This window comes from Saimiri boliviensis, chromosome 10 (genome assembly GCF_048565385.1).
Source record: "Saimiri boliviensis isolate mSaiBol1 chromosome 10, mSaiBol1.pri, whole genome shotgun sequence".
Classification (NCBI taxonomy): domain Eukaryota; kingdom Metazoa; phylum Chordata; class Mammalia; order Primates; family Cebidae; genus Saimiri; species Saimiri boliviensis.
In genome coordinates, this window is record NC_133458.1 from 21863887 (window position 1) to 21884576 (window position 20690).

Sequence of the window (20690 nt, forward strand, 5' to 3'; positions counted from 1 at the left end):
AAATTTCTTAATATGTACCATACATATTAAAAATTTAATCAGTTTATTTTATTATATTTTTTACAGCAGGGTCTCACTCTGTAGCCCAGGCTGGAGTGCAGTGGCTCAATCACAGCTCACTGCAAGCAACCTCTGCCTCCTGGGCTCAAGTAATTCTCCCACCTCAACCTCCCAAGAAATTGGGACTACAGGTGCATGCCACCACGGCTGGCTAATTTTTTGCATTTTTTGTAGAGATGGGGTTTCACCATGTTGCCCAAGCTAGTCTCAAACTCCTAGACTCAAGCAATCCACCCACCTCAGCCTTCCAAGGCGCTGAGAATACAGGCAGGAGCCACCACACTCAGCAATCAATCAATTTATATCTTAATAGGTCAAAATACTTATTCAATTTCAATACTAAATGAGAGCTGCTTTACCCTTCCAATCTCATGACCATCACAAGCATCTCGACAGACCACTTCCATGAGGGCAGCGCCATAACTTTCAATAATGGCTATGTTTTCTCGCTGTAATTTGCTAAATACATCTTCAGGGGCAGTCAGCCTTTCCCACATGGTTTTCTTGGCTAAAAGGATTAAAACAGAAAAAAAAAAAAAATCCAGTAAAAATTAGTTTAATAACTGAGTGACTATACCTTATACAGTAGGTGTGAGCTGAGAGAAGAAAAAAAAATGCAACCAAAAAAAACCTTCCATTAATGCTTGTACACAAAGGCCCACTGACCAGTGGGTCCAAGCAGGTTAACTCTAATAACACAGTGCACTTATTTCATGCATAGTTTGTAACACTAAGATAACAACTGTAGCAGGACAAGCATAAACCATTCTTAAAGAGATCAAAATGAATTACAAGACTCCATGACAACCAACATCCTGTACTTATCCTGCTAATCAATCTTTTATCTTTTGTTGAGATCTCTGAAAATTGCCAGGCACGGTGGGGCTCACACCTGTAATCCTAGCACTTTGGGAGGCCAAGGCGGGCAGATCACTTCAGGTCAGGAGTTCAAAACCAGCCTAGCCAACATGGTAAAACCCTGTCTCTACTAAAAATACAAAAAATTAGTGGGGCGTGGTGGTGCATGCCTGTAATCCCAGCTACTGGGGTGGCTGAGGCAGGAGAATCGGTAGAACCCAAGAGGCAGAGGTTGCAGTGAGCTGAGATCAAGCCACTGTACTCCAGCTTGGGCTATAGAGTGAGACCCTGCCACCAAAAAAAAAAAAAAAAAAAAAAAATTTTTTTTTTTTTTTAGCTAGAAAGGATCAGGTACAATGTAGACAAAAATATGCCCCCCAAAACATCAGATATTTTTATTCCTTTTTTCATTGAAATATTTATTAAAAATAAAAGTACACCCATTTTTAAGGTAATTTAAATATACAATGATTACGAACAGTACGATCGTACATTTTATATAGACCCATAAACATACTCTTATGTAAGATTCTTTAAAAAGTTTCACAAATACATTAAATAAAGCAATAACTTGTATTTGAAATTAATCTCAATTTTTCCAACTACTACATAGCAGCAGTTTTTAAATTGGCATCTTGATGACTTCTTATTAAAAAAAACCTTTTGTAGAGCCCCACCTGGTGGCTATGTGGTGACTTGGCTAATTCAACCAAACGGAATGTCAAAAAAAAAAATAAGCACACTCAAAGAAAAATGTGGGAGGTGCTGAGAGTGGAGAAATCCCATCTCTTTTCTTAAAAGAAGCTTGTATTTGCTTAAAAAATTTCTCTGAACTATTCTGTTATTTTTCCTCACCTTACAAATATCCTCATGCATTATTTATGTGGGTGCTACATGCTTATAAATCTACCATTTGGCTATTATTACCTTCTTCCTATGTATAGCATAAAAAACAACCACCATAAGGATAATGAGATCAATTCAAACTTACACACACAGTGGTTTTTAACAGTCTACACAAAATAACACTCACAAAGGTGAAGAGTGCAAAGAAAGTCCATTATCAGAAGGTGCTCTGACAGCTTCTAAACAAATAGCAGAATAAGTCTGAATGGCTTGTTGATAAAACATCAAATGTCTATAAAGTAAAGTATTATATACTGATCTGTTGAACAGTTAATAACATTTTCATGACTTAAGTATAGTCTCAATTAAAAACGCCAATTATATTTTAGAAAGCAGCATTTATCATTACTTTAAATATGCCTAACTTGTGACCAAGAAATTCCACTTCTTGGAATTTATCCAAAGAAAACCTCACTAGTACAAAAAGATACATGTATACTATTGATGAGTTATACTGGAGAAGACTCTGACTTGACTTTGACTTTATTAAAATAAAAACACATACTTTTTCACATGGAAATTCCACCATTAAGCATGCTTTTTGAGAAATAGAGGCATATAAAAAAAAAAAAAAATTTTGAAAGGCCGGGCGCGGTGGCTCAAGCCTGTAATCCCAGCACTTTGGGAGGCCGAGGCGGGTGGATCACGAGGTCAAGAGATCGAGACCATCCTGTGAACATGGTGAAACCCCGTCTCTACTAAAAATACAAAACATTAGCTGGGCATGGTGGTGCGTGCCTGTAATCCCAGCTACTCAGGAGGCTGAGGCAGGAGAATTGCCTGAACCCAGGGGGCGGAGGTTGCGGTGAGCCGAGATCGCGCCATTGCACTCCAGCCTGGGTAACAAGAGCGAAACTCCGTCTCAAAAAAAAAAAAAAAAAAAAAAAAAAATTGAAAGCTGGATGTGGTGGCTCACGCCTGTAATCCCAGCACTCTGGGAGGCCCAGGGGGGTGGATCACAAGCTCAGGAATTCAAGACCAGCCTGACCAACATGGTGAAACACCATCTCTACTAAAAATACAAAAATTAGCTGGACGTGGTGGTGTGCACCTGTAATTCCAGATACTCAGGAGGCTGAGGCAGGAGAATCACTTGAACCCAGGAGACGAGGCTGAAATAGTGCCGCTGCACTCCAGCCTGGGCAACAGAGCAGGACTCTGTCTCCCAAAAAAAAAAAAAAAAAAAAAAAAGGCTGTTAAGGGGCTGGGCGCAGTGGCTCATACCTGTAATCCCAGCACTTTGGGGGTTGTGGATCACCTGAAGTCAGGAGTTCAAGACCAGCCTGACCAACATGATGAAACCCTTGTCTCTACTAAAAAAATTAGCCAGGCATGGTGGTGCACCTGTAATCCCAGCTGCTGGGGAGGCTGCGGCAGGAGATTGGCTTGAACAGAGGAGTTGGAGCCTGCAGTAAGCCGAGATTGCACCATTGCACTCCAGCCTGGGTGATAAGAACAAAACTCTGTCTCAAAAAAAAAAAAAAAAAAAAAAAAATTAGAAACAATTTAAATGTGTATGAATAAGGAAAATGGCTATACGAGTGTTTCATCCTTATCATAAAATAACAGACACTCTTTTTTTTTGAGTTTCACTCTTGTTACCCAGGCTGGAGTGCAGTGGCATGATCTCAGCAACCTCTGCCTCCTGGGTTCAAGTGATTCTCCCACCTCAGCCTCCCAAGTAGCTGGGATTACAGACGCCTGCCACCATGCCTGGCTAATTTTCTGTATTTTTAGTAGAGATGGTGTTTCATCATGTTAGCCAACCTGGTCTTCAACTCCTGACCTCACGTGATCCATCTGCCTTGGCCTCCCAAAGTGCTAGGATTACAGGCGTGAGCCACCGCATCTGGCCAAGACATTTTTAAATAATCAACTAGATATATACTCTGATATAGGACAAAGGATAGAAAGATGTTGGACCATTCTATGCAGAGCATACTGTTCAGTGGGACCTGGGCAAGTGAGGCAGTTACAGAAGTATATAAAGCTAAACTATTATTTGAGGGTTTTTAAAAAAAAATAGTACTCATGTACTACTTCATAATTCTTAAAAACTAAACATTCTTCCTCAACTTTTGAGTAAGTGTTTAAAAAATGACGCCAACACTCATTTATTACCATTGTGATTAGTCAAAAGATGGAGAAGTGATTAGTCAAAAGATAGAGATTAGGAGAAGTAACCATCTCCCAATCCAGAAAAGATTAGGAACTGATCTCATTCTACCTGCTTCTAAGGTGTCTGGTTCATCTGGTCTCTGGGCAATCTGTAAGTAATAAAGCAGAGAGCCATACAAGTGAGTCCTCACTCGTTGGAATCCGCCACCTAGGGAGGTTAGGAAGATGTCAAATGAAAATCTTTTCTCAATTAAAACAAATACAAAAGAGAATTTATAGAAAATTTAGATGTAAAAAACCTGTCTTCAAAATGAAGTCTAACAGTTTCTTCAATATGATGTGAAGTGAAGAATCTCCAATAGAAGCAAAACCCACTAATGGGTTTTCTGCTGGAACTGGTGAGGTGAAAGAACTATCAAGCATAAAAGCGTAATGGGCATCCCCTGGTCCCGAGACTAATGTCTGCTTCTGTTCGGTGCGGACGGCCTGGCTTAGGTGAGCGGTCAGTGTGAACACTGCTCCGGCGACCACAGGCATTAACTCTTGGGCTGCTTCATCATCTAGTATCTTAAAGGACAAAGGCAAATTAGAGTAAGAATCTTACTTTCAGCTATAATCATTAACAAGTTTCATAGTTTTTTTGGGGGGGACACAAGGTCTTGCTCTATCACCCACAATCTCAGCTCACTTCAGCCTTGAACTCCTGGGCTCAGGCGGTCTTCACACCTCGGCCTCCTGTAGCTGTGACTACAGGTGCATATCATTATGTTCAACTAATTTTTTTACTTTTTGTAGAGACGGAGTCTCACTATGTTGCCCAGGCTGGTCTCAAACTCCTGGGCTCAAGCGATCCTCCCAACTTGGCTTCTCTCGAACTTCTGAGATTACAGGCATGAACCACTGCACACAGCCCATTAACAAGTTTCATATACATTTAGCTTGTCAACTACAATAACAATAAATAAGAATGGAATATAGGAATTACTCAAAAAAAAAAACAGGAAAGGAATTAATATATACAAAGGAATGTAAATATGATACTAGGTTATGAGTGTTCTTAACCAGAAGGAATTCCTAAGAGAATTTCCTAGGGAAGTTTTCTTTTCAAAATTCACAAAAATGGTCTCACCATTACATTCACTAGGTCTGGGGTAGATTCCATGTCAATTTTTACAAAGTTCCCCAGATAATAAGGACACACACTGTGGTTGAGAGCCCCTACTGTATAGAATTAATCCCTTTCTCAAGGAAAGTCTTAACATTGGTATTGCACAATTCTATCTTACTCCCAGTCAAAAATGGAAAACAATTAGGGTAGCAAAATATATTTATTTAAATAATACATATTTGTTCAGCAGTATAAAGTAATTTAGAAAGTATGTCACCTTGTCATGCACGTCTTGTAAAATATCACGAATAATCAGTTGTCGATCCTCTGCCTGAATGAGATCCTGGGGACAAGCTGTCAGTATAATTTCTACCAGTTGCCTCCACGACTCCAGAGCATGACGTTTTGCATGGAGACACTGCAGCAATTTATTTCTTCCTACCACATACTGAAGTACAGTGCTGATTTCCTAAAGCCACAAGAATTGAATCACAAGGTTAAACAGGCAAATAAGATCAGTTATGTCAGTTACTCAGAAAATATTTATTTGGAAGCCTACTACACGCATGCCAGAAAGCATATCTTTTCATATTATTTCAGTAGCCAGGGCTATAAAAAGTATTAATATGTAAGGCTGTTATGTGTATGTGTGTGTGTATGTGTATGTGCATGTAAGGTAGGGGACAGAGGTGACAAAGATAAATGTGCATTTTTTGACACCATCTTCTTTCTCCTCATACCTATCCACTTGTACTTACTCTAGAGCACTAGAATTGCCCAAACTCCAAGTTCAATGGCATGTTCCCTGACATCTCTCTTATTTCTTTGCCTCTTGCTTTGGCCTGGCCAGCTATATGTCTCCATGCATGTGGTTCTTCCCACCTGACCTCTTACCTATAACTTTCCACTTGTGGTGACAAATGACCCTCCTCTCTCACTGATGGACACCAAGTGAGATCTAATATGAAATACGGTCAGCTTGCAAATCCTTAACTAGCCTAGCAGAAAAGGTGTTACTTATTTCGGCATACCAGATAGTTCAGCTTATAAAAGTCGTAAAGTCTAAAGTGAAAGACTCCCTAAATGTTTCATTTTTAGGTAGCTTACTAATCAGCAAACTACAGGTCAATATACTATTTTAGTTTTTTCACCAGCAACCTAAGTCGTTAAAAGGTTGAAACGAACACATACTCAATACAGCTTACCTCCATGAGCAGAGGTCTCTGTCCTATGGCTGCCATACCCTGAAGGGCATTTACTTCAGCCACGAGAACCCTATGAAGAAGCTGGATAATTACGAAAGAAAAATAAGACATTTCAGACAATGGCAGAAAAATAACACTTAGCAATTACCATAAACTACCCTAAAGGGGAAAGTGTCAGATATCTTTATGTATAATCTAATAATAGCACTGTCCAATTTCCAGACAGTATCCCTTTGCAAAAAGTTAGTGTGGGCTGGACGCGGTGGCTCAAGCCTGTAATCCCAGCACTTTGGGAGGCCGAGGCGGGTGGATCACGAGGTCGAGAGATCGAGACCATCCTGGTTAACATGGTAAAACCCCGTCTCTACTAAAAATATAAAAAAAAACTAGCTGGGCGTGGTGGCGTGTGCCTGTAATCCCAGCTACTCAGGAGGCTGGGGCAGGAGAATTGCCTGAGCCCAGGAGGCGGAGGTTGCGGTGAGCCAAGATCGCGCCATTGCACTCCAGCCTGGGTAACAAGAGCGAAACTCCATCTCAAAAAAAAAAACAAAGTTAGTGTGATATATTAAGTTTTATTTCAGGGATATTTTACAAAAACCACAGTCCTTCCTATAAACTAGTAAACCAATGTCTGTCTATATCAGAAAGAAAACCCGTATGGTTCTATTTGTTTCTGATGACTTAAGGTCTGAGTCACTTGATACTGCAGATATGTACTTTAAAGCAACCCTCACCTTGACATTGCAGACTGTCTGTCCCCGTAAATTCTTGTGTTCACAGTTAGCAATAACTTGTTCAATCTGGGCCCGATCAAAAAAATCCAACTGCAAAGGCTCAGGGATCTCCTGACTGAAGTCAATTGAGTCCAGAATACTTAGAATTTTTCGACGTACTAGAAATAATAAAAAGTAATTTGTTTTTACCTGGGATATTGAAGAGAAGAGCAAACCATCATATTCAGTTGATTTTCAAAGAGAGTGCTATTTTCAGAAAGCATTAGTCAAGAAACTGAAAACTGTATTGGAATCTAAATTTGATTTTATTTGTGATACATCCACTTACAAAAATACTTTATTTTGCAGGCACAGGCATAATAATCCCTTAAAGTTTTAAGCAATTTGGCCGGGCGCGGTGGCTCAAGCCTGTAATCCCAGCACTTTGGGAGGCCGAGGCGGGTGGATCACGAGGTCGAGAGATCGAGACCATCCTGGTCAACATGGTGAAACCCCGTCTCTACTAAAAATACAAAAAATTAGCTGGGCATGGTGGCGCGTGCCTGTAATCCCAGCTACTCAGGAGGCTGAGGCAGGAGAATTGCCTGAACCCAGGAGGCGGAGGTTGCGGTGAGCCGAGATCGCGCCATTGCACTCCAGCCTGGGTAACAAGAGTGAAACTCCGTCTCAAAAAAAAAAAAAAAAAAAAAAAAAGTTTTAAGCAATTTAATGTATGTCTACAAAATACATTTATTACAAATTCAAAGGGCATTACCTTTTGTAGCAGTGTCAAAGTGAAGGAACCCAGAAACAGACCTGTTTTCATCTTCGATTCCTCCTTCACCATCTGCTGGAACATCAATAATATTGAATCAGAAAAAGAACATATTCTTAAAACAACATTTATTTGGAAATAACAAACATAAAGTATTTTATTTCCAGGTCATTGTTTGTACGTCAAAGAGCCCTCTACAAATTGATAATCAGAATGCGAAGAATGATGAGGACTTACTACCAACATTCATCTAATTATTTCCGTCCCTATGGAATCCACTTCACAATTGCAAAGAGAATAATCAGATTCTCAAAAATGGCAAGATCCAATCATACCAATGAGATGCTTTTTAAGTTTATGCTTAATTTGCATGAATAATACACATTGAAATAGCTTAGGTCATGCTGGCTCAGCATGACAAACTCCACTGACAATTTTGAATATAATACCGGTATGGCTATAGTGTAATGTGGATGCTTAAAATAATAATAAATGACAATCAAAAGATGAGTTAATATTTTTGTGTTTCAAGAAAAAAAACATTCTAAAAGTGAGAAGTTGGTTTTGGTCTATAATCACATACTAAGCACAAGCTTCAGATCTGTGCTTGTCTTCAGAACAAGTAGTCACCAGCACAATAAAACAAATACTAATACTCACCTGAGTATGGTTTCACTGGCATGTCATCCAATAAGAGGTGTAGGAGCCTCTGAGTATGTGACCGCTGACGATTCAGAGAGGTTACCCTCAGTTCTATTGAGGCAGTTTTCATAAGCCATGACATCTGGTTCAGCATAGAAATTTCATATTCTAAAATTTAAAAAGTAAATTTTGTTTCCTAGATTAATAACACATTATCAAAACAGACTTAAATTCCATAACTCAACAGGTATTTTCCCATGTAACGAAGTCAGTAATTTATGAAACTCAGCAACGTAATAATTTCTCATTCTATAGAATTACTAGAGAAAAAGAAGATACCAAGGAAGAAAAGATAAGCTAGTATAAATCTATGAAAGATAAGCTAAAGTAAATGGAGAGTAAAAGGGAATCCAGTTTTCATTACTGATTTTAATTTCACAAAGATCCTGAATCTATCATATTTTGACATTAATATATAAAACAATTTCCAAGTAATTTTCAAATACATAACTCAAAAATCTATCACAGTTTGGTTTTGATTTCACAAAATAATTAAGAAAAATTAAACTTAAATTACTTGATTTTATAATCTCAAGGATGTGGTTTAACATTTAATTAAGGCTAGGAATCACTTATACAATAGTTCACATTTTTATTTATTTTTTTGTTGTTGAGACAAGGTCTCGCTCTACTGTCCAGGTTGTTCTTGAACCCCTGGCCTCGGTGATCCTCCTGTCTCAGCCTACCTAAGCACTGGGATTATAGGTGTGAGCCACTGTGCCTGGTCCTACAATAACAGTTTTTAAATTTGATACTATTTTAATATGCTTGACATTGAACCCTATACTGTGACAGTATAAACATAAAATTAACCAAATAACAATAATACTAATAATAATTTCAGGAAAAGCTAAATGAAGTTTTATAAAACATACACCATAATAAGTAAAATGTTCAATTTTCTTTTTAATTAGGTATAAAAAGAGGGTTACTAAAAGCTTCTTACATAAAGAAAATCACAGAACTAAAAATAAGACACTTATGAAAATAAAGTGAAAATCCTTTTGCCATTAGATAATTCTCAGAGGTCTAACACCATTTACTCTAAAAGGTAAATGAGATGCTGACAATTACTAGTAACAGAAATTTGTTTATGAAATGTGTGAGCCTCAATTTCCTAAAACATAAAGATGATACAAACTAAACTTTAAAAAAATTCAACATACCAAGACTGTCTGGATATAATCTGAATTCAGAAAACTGTTAAAAGTTGGTCAAAAAGAAAATACATTAAAATCCCAATACAACTTCATTAGCCTGGAATCATTGTTAGTCATATCAATAAACTAAGTTAAAAATGTTTTCTACTATATTAGTTTTCAAGTTTTCATTTCAAGACCTGAATTGGTTTCAACATATACAGAAGAAACAAAAGTAAATCGAGATTTTTTTTTTCTTATAAACACCCTGGAAAGAGAAAATAAGAAATCTTTGTAAAACAATTTTCATTCAAAACTTTAAAATTCCCATTAATTCTCATATCCCTTCAACACAATCTCTAAATTTTATTTGTTGTAAAAGAATCAAATTCTATCTCTGACAGGCTATATTTAAATAAGTTTTTGCTAGCGGATAAAAATATCAGGCTTTTTGAAGCAAAAATTACAAAAGGAACCCAAAATAACAAACAAGCCAAAATACTAGAATGAGAACAGAATTCCCCCAAATGCTGCATAAATAAAATCAATTAACATGGAATTATAAATTTGTTCTTACAATAAGGGAAAATAATATCCTACCTTTGTTAGAAAATGGTAGATATTGCAACTGGGAAAATAAGAAATCCTGGCTGGTTCTCAAGTACCTCATAGTAGGGCCAGATGTATCAGAGCATGCACATAACTGATATATGACCTAAAGCATTAAAGTAAGAAAAACCCCTAAATCAGTCTTTCTGTATTGTACATACAAGAAGTAAGAAAAACCCCTAAATCAGTCTTTCTGTATTGTACATACATAAGGTAACAAAATATGGACTTAGACCTGAAACTAAGACCCATCAGTAACTCAAGTGAAACGGAGAGATGCACAAAACAAGCAGAGAGTTATGAACAGTCCATGGTAACCTAGCTCAAGAAACACTGAAATACAAGTGAGTGTTGATAACATTATTACAGAACGATTACTCATATACTTATTAATACATACACATAGAGTTAATTAGCAAATTTTAGTATTTTAGCTTAATTATTAGTAGCAGGCCGGGCACAATAGCTTACACCTGAGGCAGGCAGATTACTTGAGGTCAGGAGTGTGACACCAGCCTGGCCAACATGGTGACAACAACATGGTGACATGTAGAGATGGCCAAGCCCGCCTCTACAAAATACAAAAATTAGCCGGGCATGTTGGCGTGCACCTGTAATCCCAACTACTCAGGAGGCTGAGGAAGAAGAATCACTTGAACCCGGGAGGTGGAAGTTGTAATGAGCCGAGATCGCACCACTGCACTCCAGCCTGGTGACAGAGCAAGACTCTTGTCTCAGAACTATGTGTATACATATTAGTAGCAAATTACTTGGAAGTAACTTCTGAGAACCATACAAGTTACATCTCAACCTCAGGAAGATTAAAATTATTGAAACTAAAGCAAATGGAGAAATTACAAAGAAGATCCATAAATTCAACTAAATGACAATAAGCTGAATAAAACTTTAACAAAAAAGGATAAGAGAAAAAAGTTCTTACATTAAATATAAGAAAAAGTGACTAGCTCTAATACATATGAAGATCTCCATTCATTACAGATATGAATAAAAAATATCTAAGTAGGCCAAATGGCAAAAGACTTTTATTTATTTTTCCCTCGAGACGAAGTCTTGCTCTGTCACCCAAGCTAGAGTGCAATGGCACGATCTCAGCTCACTGCAACCTCTGCCTCCCAGGTTCAAGCGATTCTCCTGCCTCAGCCTCACAAGTAGCTGGGATTATATGTGCACGCCACCACGCCTGGCTTATTTTTTGTATTTTTAGTAGAAATAGGGTTTCACCATGTTGGCCAGATAGGTCTTGAAATCCTGACCTCGTGAACTGCCCTCCTCGGCCTCCCAAAGTGCTGGGATTACAGGTGTGAGCCACTGCATCCTGCCACATTTTATATGAGAATAATAAAAATAGCCCAAAATCAACAATGTCCATCTGCTTTCAGGAATTAAAAAAAAAAAAAATGAGGATGATAATAGGTTAGGAAAAACAAATTTTTTTTTTTGAGTCAGGGTCTCACTCTGTTACCCAGGTTAGAATACAGTGCTGCAATCACAGCTCACTACAGCCCTGACCTCCTGGGCTCAAGCAGTCCTCCCAGCTCAGCCTCCCAAGTAGCTGGGAATACAAGTAATTGCATGCCACCATGCTTGGCTAATGTGAACATTTATTAGATGCTTTCCATGTACCAGGCACTTAAGACATGTCTATTCTGAGCACCATTAATACCTAGTGATTGTTATGATTACTTGTGAATTAAAATCTAAAATCAAGGGCCGGGCACAGTGGCTCATGCCTGTAATCCCAACACTCTGGGAGGCCAAGGCAGGCGGATCAAGAGGTCAAGAATTCAAGACCAGCCTGGCCAACACAGTGAAAGCCCATCTCTACTAAAAATACAAAAATTAGCCAGGCATGGTGGCGGGCGCCTGGAGTACCAGCAACTCGGGAGGCTAAGGCAGGAGAATTGCTTGAACCTGGGAGGCAGAGGTTGCAGTGAGCTGAGATCATGCCACTGCACTCCAGCCTAGGCAATAAGAAACTCCATCTTAAAAAAAAAAAAACAAAAATAAAATCTAAAATCTAAACTCTTTATAGCCTTTGTCCCGACAGAGTCAATCCTCGTTATTTATAGATTCCATATTTGCAAATTCACCAAACATGCTAAAATTTATTTATAATCCCCAAATCATAGTTGGTGGCTATGAGTTTAATGTTAATGAACCAATTACATTAAGTAAGGAGTCTTTAAACAGAAACACATATATAACATGATTATGAATTCATCGGTTGACAAGAATGTTGGAACCAGAGCTTGCAGGAATCCTAGCCTATTTTTCCATAGGGGCAATGAATTCACCAATTCAATGTTCACAATGACTTTATAAAACATAACTACTGCCGGGCACGGTGGCTCAAGCCTGTAATCCCAGCACTTTGGGAGGCCGAGGTGGGTACATCACGAGGTCAAGAGATCGAGACCATCCTGGTCAACATGGTGAAACCCCGTCTCTACTAAAAATACAAAAAATTAGCTGGGCATGGTGGCACGTGCCTGTAATCCCAGCTACTCAGGAAGTTGAGGCAGGAGAATTGCCTGAACCCAGGAGGCAGACGTTGCAGTGAGCTGAGATCGTGCCATTGCACTTCAGCCTGGGTAACAAGAGTGAAACTCCGTCTCAAAAAAAAAAACATAACTACTGTGAGTAACAAGAACTGACTATAAGTAGCTGGGATTACAGGCACGCACCACTATGCCCGGCTAATTTTTGTATTTTTAGCAGAGACAAGGTTTCAACCATATTTCACAGGCTGGGTCACTGTGCCCAGCCCTCATTATAGTTTAAATCTTAATCTGACATTCTACCACCTAACATAGTTGTATATAGGACTTCTTAATTTACTTGGTTATTAAAAAGTGCTTTTTGGTCACGCACAGTGGCTCATGCCTGTAATCCCAGCACTTTGGGAGGCTGAGGTGGGTGGATCACAATGTCAAGAGATCGAGACCATCCTGGCCAAGATGGTGAAAACCGGTCTCTACTAAAAATACAAAAATTAGCTGCACGTGGAAGGGAACACCTGTAGTCCCAGCTACTTGGGAGGCTGAGGCAGGAGAATCACTTGAACCCGGGAGGTGGGGGTTGTAGCGAGCCAAGACGATGCCACTGCACTCCAGCCTGGAGACAGAGCAAGACTCTGTCTCAAAAAAAAAAGGGCTTTCCCAGCTGGGACAACATGGCAAAACACCATCTCTACTAAAAATACAAAAAATTGCCAGGCATGGTGGCATACACATAGAGTAACAGCTACTTGAGAGGCTGTAGGAGGAGGATCATCTGATCCTAGGGAGGTTGAGGCTGCAGTGAACCATGATAATACCACTGTGCACCAGCCTGGGTGATAATGAGACCCCACCGCCTCCAAAAAAAAAAAAAGTGCTTTCACTTACATTCTCATTGAAGTCTCTCAACAGTCCATTTCACAAACTGAAAAACTCAGATTCAGAAAAGTTTCATGGCACGCCCAATGGCATACCCAAGGTGACTTCACCTGTCATGCGGCAGAGATGGGAACGAGAATTTTTCTGACCCATCAAAACACAGTACTGTTGGAGGGTTTCTATGCTACTGGTAAAAACCCATCACAAAAATCTAATTTCCTTCATTTTTCAAGAGATTAACATATAAGACTTAAATGTATAAGATCTTAGGGTTTGTGCTTTATGGATTTTCTCCATAAATGAAAGACAGGTCAAACTGCTAAATGAACTCATTTCAACTAAGTCTTACTGTTATTCTCTCATATCTGGTGTATTCATGCATCTGGTCAAGTTTCCTCTATTCAGTACCAAAAAACACAGTTTTCCGTGTACCTGGTAACACAGCTCAGCCAGTTGAGGAGATTCTCGCACCGCCACTGGGCCTGTTCTCCCGTCCGTTCCTTTCTCCAAGATGTTTAGGATGGCATGAAGGCATGTCCGAGGGCAACCTAACACTCCTACATGAAACCAAAAAGAAATTCAACTTTTAAAATTTCTGCATTAAAACTTTAGATTGCCTTTTCAAAAGTTAAATTCTATAAATGCATGCTATACTGTAAACTCTTTCAAATATTGATATAGAAAATTGATAAAGGTTGATTCTCTATAGCTCAGTTTGTCCAGTCTTGTTCTAAGCCCTAAAGACTGAGCCATCCATCGCATTACCTTCCATATACTTTTTCTTTAAATGAATTATCACATGAGCCCAGAATGTAATAAATGACCCCTGAGATACACAAATACGGAAGGAAATAAATGCCTTTATGTCTTAGGCTATACCTGGGTCTTGTAGGTTTGTTGTACTGACAGGTTTCTTCAATTCAAATCCCAACAGGTAGAGAGCAAGATTGGGTGGATTGCATTCCAGAGAGGTAATGAGAAGATTCAAGATGTGGATTCTTGTTTCATGACGAATTGCAATGAATTTCTTTTCAATCTTTTCAAGTTCTGATCCTTAATGTAGAAATCACAAAACAAAATAATGAAAAGTTAATATAATTAAATTAAAAAATACAAAATCTTGTATTCCAAATCTCATGTTTTCTTTAGATCATTTGCTTGATTATCTATCACATTCATTTCAGATGTATTTAAAGAGGAATCCTAAAAAACTTATAAATTTACAGGTTGAATACCCTTTATCTGAAATGTGTGGGACTAGTAGTACTTCAGATTTCAGATTTTTTGAATTTCAGTATATGCATCATACAGGTTGAGCATGCCTAATTCAAAAATCCAAAATCCAAAATGTGCCAATGAGCATTTCCTTAGAGAGTTATATTGGTGATGCTCAAAAGGTTTCAGATTTTATTTTGGATTTTGTATTCTCAACCTGTTTTCTAGCAAATTCTCAATTTCTCTTACACCATCACTAAACAGTTAACAATTTCAACTGTTTTCTTTAAATTAAGCATATATAAAAAGTAAAAAAAAAAAAATGCATATGTGCATGTTAATCTAAGACATACCCTCTTCCAGACGTACAGATTCTTCTGCATCTTCACTATCCAAACACTCCACAAATCCAGCCATTAGTTTCTGACTTATACTCTGAACATAAAGATAAAAAATAACAAATTATTACAGGTTTCTAAATATTAGAAAAACTATGATTAATATATATTTATAAACATTCATCCACAAAGAAAAAAAGGCAAATTTGCTTAAGTATTTACATTTTAGTTACTTTTGTTTGTTTTTGAGACAGAGTTTCACTCTGTTGCCCAGGATGGAGTGCAATAGTGCAATCTCAGCTCACCACAACCTCCGCCTCCTAGGTTTAAGCAATTCTACTGCCTCAGCCTCCTGAGTAGCTGGGATTTCAGGCATGCGCCACCACACCTAGCTAATTTTTTATATTTTTAGCAGAGATGGGGTTTCTCCATGTTGGTCAGGCTAGTCTCGATATCCCAACCGCAGGTGATCTGCCCACCTTGGCCTCCCAAAGTGATGGGATTACAGGCATTAGCCACAGTGCCTGGCCTTTAGTTACATTTTTAATAGAAAACTTAGTTCCTTAAGTTGCCACAAGTTAGCTCTCTATACAAATAAATAAACAAAAATTTTATCAATTTATTGATTTCAAAAATTGCTTCCTAATTTTCCTTCCCAACAAATCAAACTAGTTTAAAAAAAAAAAAAAAAAAAACACACATGAAATTGCTGTTTACTGACCTCTTCATTATATACTCAATGTTATGAGACCTTAACTAAAATGTAAAATAAAATTTTCATCTTCTCTCTTTCGAAATGTATTGCTTATCACCCATTTTCTATTTCTGAGCTGATTTTGCCTTTAATAATTTATGGTAATAATAATTTATACCAAAATCAACCCCAAACTCACCATATCAAAAATCTTCAGCATCCCGATTATACACGTTTTCTTTCATAAACCTCATCCACAAGGCACAGATGAGACTTACACTTTTTTTTTTTTTTTTTTTTTTGACACAGTCTCGATCTGTCACCCAGCCTGGAGTGCAGTGGTGCAATCTCTGCTCACTGCAACCTCTGCCTCCCAGGTTCAAGTAATTCTCTGCCTCAGCCTCCCAAGTAGCTCAGATTACAGGTGTCCACCACCACGCCCAGCTAATTTTTTGTATTTTTAGTACAGACAGGGTTTCGCCATGTTGGCCAGGCTGGTCTTGAACTCCTGACCTCATGATCCACCTGCCTTGGCCTCCCAAAGTGCTGGGATTACAGGCTTGAGCCACCAGCAACCAGCTAAGACTTAGACTTCTTATGGTGGTTCTCATGCTGGGTGGTACTACCATTCCAGAGGGAACGTAGAAATTTTCATCTGAGTAATCACAACTAGAGGTTATTACTGACAGATAGTGACATCTAGGGATGCTAACGGTACTAGATGTAAGGGACTATGATACACAAAATAAGATCTGTGCCATCCAACATGCCTGAGCAGTCCTTATTTCAAAATAGGGATTTTATGAAGGACTACACAATAAAATCCTTCAACAAGGCCAGGTACGGTGGCTCACGCCTATAATTCCAGCACTTTGGGAGGCTGAGGTTGATACATTGCTCGAGCTCTAGAATTCATGACCAGCCTGGGCAACATGGCAAAACCCTGTCTCTACAAAAAACACAAAAAAACTAGCTGGGCGAGGTGGCATGCTCCTGTAGGATTGCTTGAGCCCAGGCGCAGAGGCTGCAGTGAGCTGAGATCTTGCCACTGCACTCCAGCCTGGGTGACAGAGCTAGTTCCTGTCTCAAAAGAAAAAAAAAATTATTCAACTAGCTACAGCAGTGATTTCCAACATAAAGATACAACGGGATGAAATGTTCGTAAAGGAAAAAAAAGTAGACTCTGCAATTGCAGCTATTCAGTGAACAGAACTATTATAAATTGAATAAAAAGAGGAACTCCTAAAAACCCTCTATAGTGTTATCAAATGAAGTGACACACAGGTGAATCACAAGAAAACCAAAGAAGTAGACAACTTACAACAATGAGATATTCAGAACTGCAGAGGCTCACTTAGAACAGAGGCAACTGACAGGTCGGGAGCAGTAAACAAACAAGTCACAGCAAACCTAATCATTTTAAACATGGTCATGTTAGGCTATAACAGCCACATATTACAGTATATGCAGTATCACTGTTAATAGCATTATCTTTAAAGATAAATCATAGCCAAGTTTGTGGGTAGGTTTCACCCATCCAATGCAAATAATACTTAATGAATTTTTCCACAACCAAGAATGATTCCTCATAAATACTGTAACTTCCATATACAGTCAAAATGCAAAATGTACCAAAAAATGACAACAGCAACAAAATCAGTTACCTGGTCATGTGTGAAATCTCCAACCAACTTTATCTGAATATTGGAGTTGCAAGAGATACAACAGAGGATCTTGGCACTTTCAAAAGCCAATTCTGGATTCGAATTGCCGTGATATAGGTATCTTTAAAAAAAGAAAACATTTGAGAAACAGTGATAAAACTTTTGGTGTCTCACTATTCTCAATAAAGAAAATTTAGAACCAAGGTTCCCCTACCCATACAGCACTTCAAGGTAAATTGGAAAAAGGTGTCTTCTTCTAGATAGATGCAGTCTGTTAGCGGCTGAATTATGTCCCTGCCACCAAAATCCTTTGTTAAACGGAAATAGTAGCATCTAACACACTTTTGAATAGATTGAATGCAATAATATATGCAATGTGCTTTTAAAAGAGCCAGATACTATGGCTAACCCACTAACCTTAGAAAGTAGGGTCTTTGCATATGTATTCAATCAAGTTCAGAGAGGTCATTAAGAAGGGTCCTAATAAAATATGACTGGTGTTCTTATAAAATGGGTAAATTCAGACACAAACATACATACAGGGAAAATGCCACGTGAAGCTGAAAACAGGGATCAGGGTGATGCTTCTATAAGCCATGAAACATCAAACCACCAAAAAGCTAATATACAATGAAAAATTTGCTTCCTGTCCAGTCCTATCCTCCAAACACCTAGTTTCCCTATAGCAGACAGACAATACTGTCATTTTAGACTTAAGAGATTTTGGCCAGGCACGATGCCTCACACTGTAATCCCAGCACTTTGGGAGGCCGAGGTGGGCAGATCGCTTGAGGTCAGGAGTTTGAGAACAGCCTGGCCAAATGGTGAAAGCCCATCTCTACTAAAAATACAAAACTTAGCTGGGTGTGGTGGTGCACATCTGTAGTCCCAGCTACTCGGGAGGTTGAGGTGGGAGAATCACTTGAGCTTGGGAGGCAGAGGTCACAGTGAGCCAAAATTGAGCCACTGCACTCCAGTCTCAGTGACAGAGTGAGATTGTGCCTCAAACAAACAACAACAACAACAAAATAGAAATGTTTAGAACATGGAAGAGAAGAAATTGTAAAGTTCAGAGTAATTAAAATCAGGGTCTCTAGAGAAGTCAAGAGGAAAATGAGGCCGGGCACGGTGGCTCACACCTGTAATCTCAGCACTTTGGAAGGTTAAGGCGGGAGGAGCACGAGGTGAGGAGCCCAAGCCCATCCTGACCAACATGAAGCCTCGTGCCTACTAAAAATACAAAAATTAGCCAGGCATGGTGGTGCATGCCTGTAATCCCAGCTACTCAGGAGGCTGAGGCAGGAGAATCGCTTGAACCCAGGAGGCAGAAGTTGCAGTGAGCCGATATCATGCTGCTACACTCTAGCCTGGGTGAAAGAGCAAGGCTCTGTCTCAAAAAAGAAAAACAAAAGTAAAATGAGGCAAAAAGGGGGAAAAAAGGGTGATACACTAGATATCTAACCAGATTTGAAAATCAAAGCGAGAATGTCTGTTTATTTCATTTCTTTACCTACAAAGGTAACTTACCTGGCAATGTTGACCACATTATCTGCCTTCTTAGTTCTAGGATTAATTCCCTGCAAAAGCTGTTCTAAAGGAGAGACTATTAAAGCCAGTTGACTCTCTCTTAGAAGGTCCATAAAATGATTTTCTTTTTGCAGAGTAAGATTGAGAAGTGCAAGGCAATGTTGTACTGCCTTCTCCAGGTGTTTTTTCCCTATCAACCAAAAATAAAGTCAGAAAGTTCTGAATATATCTTAGAAACTCACAGTCAATTCTTAGGAAAATAAGACAAATGACAAGTTTTAGATTTTCAAATCTAAAGATTAGGCTCTCGTTTCCAACTTTCTATCAACCAAAAATAGAAAGTTCTAAATTTGGCCGGGCACAGTGGCTCATGCCTGTAATCCTAGCACTTTGGGAGGCTGAGGTGGGTGGATCATCTGAGGTCGGGAGTTCAAAACCAGCCCAACCAAGATGGAGAAACACCAACTCTACTAAAAGTACAAATTAGCTGGGCCTGGTGGCGCATGCCTATATTCCTAGCTACTCGGGAGTCTGAGGCAGGAGAACAGCTTGAACCCAGGAGGTGGAGGTTGCGGTGAGCCAAGACTGCCCCATTGCACTCCAGCCTAGGCAACAAGAACAAAACTCCACCTCAAAAAATAAAAATAAAAAAGAAAGTTCTAAATTTATCTTTAAAACTCACAGTCAATTAATTCTCAGGAAAATAAGACAAATGGCAAGTTTTAGATTTTCAAATTTAGAGATTTAAGCTCTCGTTTCCAACTTTCAGCAGCAAAATCTAGAGATTTAGGGGCTCATTGTTTCAAATTTTCTGCTGCAACTTCACACAACGATTCATCTGTCCAAGTCATGGTTATTTTTGCAATCCAAAATACTTTCATGGAATGGATTCTCAAGTCACGTCTCCTTTATCTTTTCCCTTATTGTTTAGAGCAACGGTTCTCAGAATGGGGTGACTGAGCCCCAGGGGACATCTGACAATGTCCAGAGACACTTCTAGTTATCCTAACTGGAAATGTGCTATTGGCATCCAGCTTATAACACACAAAACATCATCCACAACAAAGAATTATTCAGCCCACACTGTCAATGGCTCCAAAATTAAGAAACTCTGATCTAAAGTAAAACAAAAGCATTGTGGAAAATAAAGCAGATCATAATATAAACAAGGATCACCTATAATCTCACCAATCAAATTTAAAATTTTGGCCTAATTTCTTATCTATATATTCTGACTATAAAGTTATTGTTCATATGTTTAGAATCTCTTTTCTTATTTTGATCATAGCCACATTAAGTAGAAGTAATATAGCACTGTGGTAAAAAGCATGAGCTCTGGAGCCAAACTGACTAGGTTGGAATCTCAGCTCCCACCCTGGCTAGGGAAAGTCAGTGTAATTTCTTTGTATGTTAGCTTCCTTATTTGTTAAATGGAAATAATAAGATCTAAGGCCGGGCGCGGTGGCTCAAGCCTGTAATCCCAGCACTTTGGGAGGCCGAGGCGGGTGGATCACAAGGTCGAGAGATTGAGACCAACCTGGTCAACATGGTGAAACCCCGTCTCTACTAAAAATACAAAAAATTAGCTGGGCATAGTGGCGCATGCCTGTAATCCCAGCTACTCAGGAGGCTGAGGCAGGAGAATTGCCTGAACCCAGGAG

The 20690-nt window shown here is 38.8% G+C and overlaps 1 protein-coding gene across 1 annotated transcript in view; it reads right to left on the reverse strand.

The window, feature by feature from the left end:
- The window catches only part of NUP205 (nucleoporin 205), a 93996-nt gene that overhangs the window by 28752 nt on the left and 44554 nt on the right, over positions 1-20690 (reverse strand). Inside the window, exons 18-31 of the mRNA XM_003920971.4 lie at positions 19030-19219; positions 17503-17623; positions 15160-15241; positions 14471-14644; positions 14024-14148; positions 10185-10299; positions 8404-8553; positions 7744-7815; positions 6990-7147; positions 6256-6336; positions 5328-5519; positions 4242-4509; positions 4052-4150; positions 420-568 (exon numbers count right to left, since the gene is read on the reverse strand). Coding sequence (XP_003921020.1) covers positions 420-568; positions 4052-4150; positions 4242-4509; positions 5328-5519; positions 6256-6336; positions 6990-7147; positions 7744-7815; positions 8404-8553; positions 10185-10299; positions 14024-14148; positions 14471-14644; positions 15160-15241; positions 17503-17623; positions 19030-19219 — 1976 coding nt within the window. The remainder of the gene's footprint in view (positions 1-419; positions 569-4051; positions 4151-4241; positions 4510-5327; positions 5520-6255; positions 6337-6989; positions 7148-7743; positions 7816-8403; positions 8554-10184; positions 10300-14023; positions 14149-14470; positions 14645-15159; positions 15242-17502; positions 17624-19029; positions 19220-20690) is intronic.